General features: G+C 47.0%; 1 protein-coding gene across 1 annotated transcript in view; it reads right to left on the bottom strand.

The window, feature by feature from the left end:
* Positions 1-6,813, bottom strand: part of SVOPL (SVOP like) — a 53,800-nt gene extending 46,987 nt beyond the window's left edge. Inside the window, exons 1-3 of the mRNA XM_069461668.1 lie at positions 6,698-6,813; positions 6,433-6,524; positions 3,305-3,403 (exon numbers count right to left, since the gene is read on the bottom strand). Coding sequence (XP_069317769.1) covers positions 3,305-3,403; positions 6,433-6,524; positions 6,698-6,779 — 273 coding nt within the window. The 5' untranslated portion in view covers positions 6,780-6,813. The remainder of the gene's footprint in view (positions 1-3,304; positions 3,404-6,432; positions 6,525-6,697) is intronic.
* Between the last annotated feature and the right edge of the window lie 533 nt (positions 6,814-7,346).

Raw genomic sequence — 7,346 nt, forward strand, 5'->3', positions numbered from 1 at the left:
GGTAATCAAAGGAAAGCTGTTAACTTGTATTTCTAGGTTAAAAAGAAAAAGCAGAAAAGCTGTTTCTCTCTGCCTGCTGGTTTTGCTTTCTCTTTTTCTTTCTTCTTCACTCTTCATAAGTAAGACTCGAATGCATTTCTTCCACGGGGAACTATAAAAAGCCATCATATATTCGTGAACAGGAGCTATGATTTTGCCCTGTGTACTGTACTTTCTAGGACAGAAGCCTTGACTCAAAGCCTACGTTAGCCCATGCAGCTGTCGTCACAGGGTTAACAAGAATTCCATGGTGGGTTCTGGACAGCAATATAGTTATAATTAAGCATTAATCAGGCTGCACTTTGGCTCAGTTCCTGCAGCTGCTTACTAACTGAAAGCCACGGAACACTGCATACTGACCCCATTTTCCTCATAGACTGGGTCCCTGACGTTAGAATCATAAGGCTTTTGTTGATAAATTAAGATGTTTTTCAGATCCTGAATTCCAGCTGAACAGCTGATGCCAACCAGTTTGAAGACTCGCACAGAGGAACTGGACAGCGACTCCACCCTGCACCCTTTCTCCGATCAACCGTCTCTGCACCTCGGCCCACTGCTCAGCCAAATCCCTTCAAGTCCCAAGCCCCAGACTCCTCTGGGAGGTGGATTTGAGGTTATCTCCTGTTTCCTTGTTTGGCTGCCTTGTGATTAAACCTCTTTCTCTGCTGCAGCTGGGCGTCTCCGTGTACTGACTTGCTGCATGTTGGGCAACGAACCTGGTATGGTCACACCCAAAGCTTATAACTCTGATTCTGTAACGCTGTTTGGGAGAGTTCAGAGACAAAACTCCCTCTCTGTCCTCCCCTTTCTTTCTGCCTCTCTCCCCCTCTGCCACCCCCTCCCTCTGCCATCCTCCTTTCCTTCCTCCCTTTGGTGGGTCTGCTCTTTTCTGCAGGTGCCTATCCTTAGTGTGAAAATGACTCTTCTCTTTCTGACTAAAGCACCACATGAAGCTTTATTTCTTTAGCATTAACTCTCTTATACACAAAACACAATGGACATAATACACCCACATCCTTTAGATTTTCAGTTAACTGCTCAAGCCAGGTTATTATGGGAAATGTGGAGTTGGGGTTAGGGGCTGTGAAGCCTGGGAAACTGGAAATGTTGTTCATCAGCCTCGTAGCAAGATTGTTGCCAGTGAGCCCAAGGGACAGATGCCCATGTCAGATGGGACTCACAGTCAGGCCCAGGAATGACAGACTAAAGAACCGGAGAATGCAAGGAACACAGAGCAGGAAGCAGTCACACTGTGGGTCACTTAGAGAAAAGCCTTCTGAGCTTTGATCCACCTAGCAAGGGAACACGTGCAACTGCTATTAAGGAGCCTCTTTAGGCACCATTAGGACACAAATGCAACCAATGAAAGGTGAGCTGTAAATATATATAACCACTGCATCATAATTTTGTAGAAGTGGCAGATGCAAATGCCACACCTGGATCTCTGACAGTCTCAGGAAATAAGACGTCCATACCTACAACCAACCGGGTGCAGAGCAGTTACAATTAAAGTTACAACCATGACCCTAAAGATAAAGGGATTGGCAACTAACGCTTTTGTGAAAGCTGTCAGTATCAAAATGAAGTCACTTATGCCAAAACCCCGACAAAATGGAATGGAGAGACCACAAAGGTGGGGCTCTCATGCACATGTGCCCATGACAAAAACCATTACAAGGATGCTTTGAAAACCACAGTCTTGCACAAAGAAAACCTCTGTGGGGCTGGGTGCAGTGGCACATGCCTGTGGTCCCAGCTACTCAGGAGGCTGAGGCAGGAGGATCACTTGAGCCCAAGAGTTCGAGGGTGCAGTGAGCTGTGATTGTGCCACGGCACTCCAACCTGGGTGACAGAGTGAGACCCTGTCTCTAAAAAAGTAAGTAAAAATACAAACTTTTTCTGTTCTCAAAATGCAGAATAAAAATAATTCATGAAAAAAAGCAAGCAAAGGGTATGTAAGCATAGTAATCATCCTACTGCAATCCCCCTATGCTATGCATATTAAAATTTTGTATGCATTTTCTATTAATCTGCCTTTTTCCAGTTGATTCTTCAGTCAGCCTGAAGGGAGTGAAGGGGATGTTTTCCCTTGGCCCCTACAAAGCCCCGTCTTCATTAAAACCAGCTTAAATACCACCTAAATCAGCCTTCTCTCCGCGCCTTGCAGTTCTTTGACCTCCTTGGCAGTTCTATCTCCTAAATACTCCAGAACACACAGCCTCACCTCTGCACACTCTAACACTAGTCACCACAGCCCCGCGCTGGCCCGCCACCCTCTAGCTCGGCCCTCGGGGTTCTTGGAAAACTGGCCACATCCCTCCTGAGAGCCCTCCAATGGCTCCCAACCCCCAGGCACGGCCGCAGCATTTTCATGTATCAGGAGCCTCTTAAGAGTAAAAAAAAAAAAATCCCACAGAGCTCTATGGTAGAAAGTGTACTTTCATAACCACCCGATGAGAAATGTAAATGACTATGAAGTCAATAATGCTTTTACATAAAATTGATTTTTGTTATACAAAATGGTAATTGGAAAAAACTAATATGGATCTGTGTCAGATATTTTTTGCTGGAGACTTGTGCACTTTAGCCCAGTGCTGGGGGCGGTGGCTCCAGAATGGAGTCGGCGCGCAGCTCGTGGGTGCTTCTGGCTCCTGCCTGCCTCGCGACCTCAGCTCCCCTCGCTTTCTCTTTCTCACCTGCTATTTAAGCAACGTGGCACTGCTTGTGGGCTTCCCAACACAGACACACACACACACACACACACACACACTCACAGTTGACTGGCAATTCATTAGTACTTAATACTTCTTAAAAAAAACAATGGATAATATCCTTAATTCCACTTTGTAGCAAAACTCGTCATGCAATTCATACGGCTTTTCATAATAGTCTTTGAGAAAAGTTGAAGGAGTAAAATTCAGTGAGGGCGATTTGGTGATTGGTTAAGTCACTGCTGCCTAAGTAGCTTCTCAGTGATCTGACCTCTGACCTAACCCATGACTAACCTAAGACTCAAGGGTCACTTGTTCTAATTTGCATTTCTCTCCTCTGGACTCTTCCCCGGGGCTGGGAAGTAAGCAGTTCAAGGAAAAGAGAAAGGTGAAAAAGGCATCACGTGCTGGTTTCAGCCCGAGAACCCATGAGTTTAAGAAGCCAACACACCAACAAGGAGTGAGGTATCCTTTGGCTCTCAGCCCTGTGGGATGGGGGAGGGGAGCCCAGGCCCCCACGTGGCTCCTTGACAGCAGATGAAGCAGATACTCACCGTGGTCACTAAGGCCACCTGCCAATTCTCCAGTTGCCATTCACAGCGGATGACAGGAGACACAACAGCTAATAACATGATCTCCATGGCCTCAACAACCTTAAAGAAGCAGGACACAATGCCATGGCTAAGTGCGAGCTTGTCGTCATTGTCTGCCTGTCCATCATCTTAGTTCTAAACTCCCTGTCCCCCGTCATTCAGGGAACCCCCCAGTGTACCCACACTGCACCGCTAGTTAGATAAAAAAAACTACAGCACAACTTTGGCTCTCACAAATGTGACATTTATGGTTTGAACTTGAAAGGGTCCCCAGAGATTTACCACATGTATTATTCGCTTGTGATTTGCTGACCCACGCATTTGCATGGTGGCACTGGGAGGGTGCCATGGGGGGGCCAGTGACTTAGCTAGTGGGTACACCTAGCTAACCACCAGCCTCCATCAACTAGCTTTGTTGTGTTGTATTCCTCGTCGTGAGCATTGCAGGGCATACTCCTTGCAAATGGATTTTTGAAATGGTCTCTGATCTCAAGAGGCTGGGATGGGGAGGAAAGATGCATGAAAGCTCGGTAACAATAAAGCCGTAAGTGCAAAATAATGAGCTCACCAGCAGGAAATGTCTAGTTAGCAAACTTAGCACAGGGTGTGCTACTAAATATTTCTTTTGACACAAACTTTGAGCATTATCTTCTGTCCCCATCTTGCAATCCTTTACAGGGTAGTTTTCCCTCCTGAGGAGAAGAAATAGATGCTAGCAAATAATTGAAAGAATAATTCAAAATAGATGAGAGAAATTAGGTGCAGAATCGTGAAAGAGGATGAGTGAAAAATGATCGAGGTTTGGTGCCTGCAGGAAGGGATGAACATCATCATTGGAGGAGGAAATGATGAATTTGGTTGGGACATGTTCTAGTGATAACACTGATAAGATATGGATTATTATAGTAACGTTTATACTTGGAGGTCTGGGATAAAAAGGTGGAACGATGTTAGCTAACGTGTGGGAATTCGAAGTATGTATGTCCCCTTGGGGAGCATCAGTTGTGTTCAAAGTTCAGGTGGCTGGAGTGTTTTAGCTCACAAAGTATCTAGAAGAGATAGCACAATTATCTCAGAAAAATGATTTCTTAAACTTAGCTCCCCGGTCATATAGAGCAGCTGGGTCAATATTAATCAGGACGCCACTCCTCTAAAGGGTTCTTGAAGGAAATAAACTAGTGAGGAATCAGACTCTGCCCCACTCTGCCTTAGGGGAGAGGGGCCAGCCCGAAGCCAGGGTCGGTGCATAGAGGGGCTTCACTGTATAAGATCTTGGACCTCATGGAAGTCCTCAGAGAAACCAGAACTTAGGAGTTCTGTTCAGGGGCGGACACTGCTCGGCTAGCGTGGAAGCTGTCGTGTACATCCCAGTCCCATGAGGCCCTGAAACCCAACTACCGTTCCCACTGCCTCGGGACCAGCCACAGCCCACCACTGTCAACACGTCTATTCCGATGGGAGGCTCCAGTTTGCAGAGTATCCCACCCTGGGACCAGATGAGGCTACGGTTACCGTGCCCAGATAAGCAGTTCTACTTTCCTCTGCACGTGTGACACAGGGAGGGGCGGGTAAGGAGCCTCCCTTGCAGAGGGGCTGGGAAGAATCCAAACAGACTAAGAAGCATAAGGACGACCAGAGGCCATTTCACTTCCTTGCAGGCGTCCTGGTTGAAGGTGGAGGAGAGTTGATAGTGAAACCCCACCCAGTCACACTTATCTCTTGAAATATAGAATCTTAAAAATTTGAAGCCTATGAGACTCCAGACCTCACTTTATAGGTGACGAAATGTTCTGAATTCTATTCTCGATTATTATCAAAGTAGGACCAGGGGCCGGGCACGGTGGCTTGTGCCTGTAATCCCAGCACCTGGGAGGCCGAGGCAGGAGGATCACTTGAGCCCAGGAGTTTGAGACCAGCCTGGGCAAGACCCTGTCTCTACAAAAAACAGAAAATAATTTTTTTTTTTAAAGTAGGGCTAGGACATATCTTGCCTGTCTCTTTTTATACTAGACTATCTTCTGAGAATGCAATGGTTTAAAAAAATGCATCAGAACTTACGTGCTACCTCCAGCTCATGTGACTCTTTCTTATACCGTTTAGCTGAGTGGTGAGGGTCGGAGCCCTGTCGTGTTTTCTCACTCATCTCCCCCTTAGATATCTTTACCCTCCCACCAAACCACTGTTGTACTGACCACCTGTCTCTGATTATCCCGTCTCATTATCATTACGCATCTCAGTACGGGCTTCTCAACATTTTCTCACTGCACCTTCAAAGGGAGAAAGCACGAGGGGTCTCGTAGTTCCTCACACAGCACCACTGCTGTGAAAGCCCCTAAGTTGAGCTGTCACTCTTGTTTCCTCAGTGTGGCCTGTGGTAAATGTCACAGTCCATTTGTGCTGCTGTAACAAACTACCTGAGATTGGGTAATTTTCAAAGAATAGAGATTTATTTTCTCACAGTTCTGGAGGCTGGCAAGGCCTGTTGTCTCGTGAGGGCTGCATTCTCCGGGGAGAGGAACTCCGTGTGCTCACTTGCAGAAGGCAGACAGGCTGAACGCCATTGCGCGAAGCCTCTTTTATAAGGGCCTTAACCCCGTTCATGAGGGAGGATCTCGTACTCTAATCACCTCTTAAAAGCCCCACCTCTTAATACTATCTTAGGGGTAGCACCTGAGTTTTGGAGCGGATGCATTCAAACCTTCATCAGTGTCTCTTAAAGGATCTGGAAGTCTAATTACAGTAGGTGTCTCGGGAGATTCTTATGCACAAAATGTTTGAGAGCCATGTGTCCAATTTTACATAGAATAATACCATAGTTTTCTCCCTTCTTCCTAATATCTCAATTTAAATCATATTTTACGAATGAGTATTGAATTCCCAAAACATAAAGACACAGATATTCATTTGCTCATGACCAAACACCTGCCACAAGTGGATGACAGTGACCTTGGCTCATCTCCTCCCGCGGTTGCTGTTCCTTCCACATCCCTCCCACCCCCGCGGACAGCCCTGACTGGAGTCATTGGGAGGCTCCAGTACAGCAATGAGGTTAGCGCTGGACACTCACATGGTCTCCAAGGAACACTCACCCCAGTGCTGCCCATGATGAGAAACAGGGCAATGTGGAAACGTCCGAATCCGATGGTCTCCACTGCGTCTTCCACGGTGAACGTCTTTGACTCTAACACAGAAAGGAAGAGTGGAAGGATCAGCTCCTGGTGGGAAGGGACGCGTGGGGACTGCTCACCCTTGGAGGATGTTGGAGAACCGATGCGTTATTACCAAGACAAGTGGATACAGGGGTGGGGAAATTAAACAGCAGCCTAAGAGCTGAGACTTCTGTGATAATCTCACCTTTCGCCTGTGGCTCTGGGGTCCCCAGGCTCAACTTCCGAAGGCTAATGATGGTGACGGGCTCAGTCTGTTTGGTCGCCATCTCCCACGTGGTTCAATTTCCCCACACAGCTTCCCTGACAGGAACGAGAGAGGGAAGGAGGGGGGCAATGTGATGGTTATTGGGTGTATGTTATATGCCGGGTGCACGACACACAAAATTTCATTAAGCCCTCACAAAAATCTAATGCAGTAAGTATTTTTTTTTTTTTTTTTTGAGACAGAGTCTCACTCTGTTGCCCAGGCTGGAGTGAGTGCCGTGGCGTCAGTCTAGCTCACAGCAACCTCAAACTCCTGGGCTTAAGCGATCCTACTGCCTCAGCCTCCCGAGTAGCTGGGACTACAGGCATGCGCCACCATGCCCGGCTAATTTTTTGTATATATATATTTTAGTTGTCCATATAATTTCTTTCTATTTTTAGTAGAGACGGGGTCTCACTCTTGCTCAGGCTGGTCTCGAACTCCTGACCTCGAGCGATCCACCCGCCTCGGCCTCCCAGAGTGCTAGGATTACAGGCGTGAGCCACCGCGCCCGGCCTGCAGTAAGTATTTTTATCCTCATTCATTCATGGCTTCTGGAACCAGGCACCTCAGTGTTTAAATTCTTCCC

This window comes from Eulemur rufifrons, chromosome 29 (genome assembly GCF_041146395.1).
Source record: "Eulemur rufifrons isolate Redbay chromosome 29, OSU_ERuf_1, whole genome shotgun sequence".
NCBI lineage: Eukaryota > Metazoa > Chordata > Mammalia > Primates > Lemuridae > Eulemur > Eulemur rufifrons.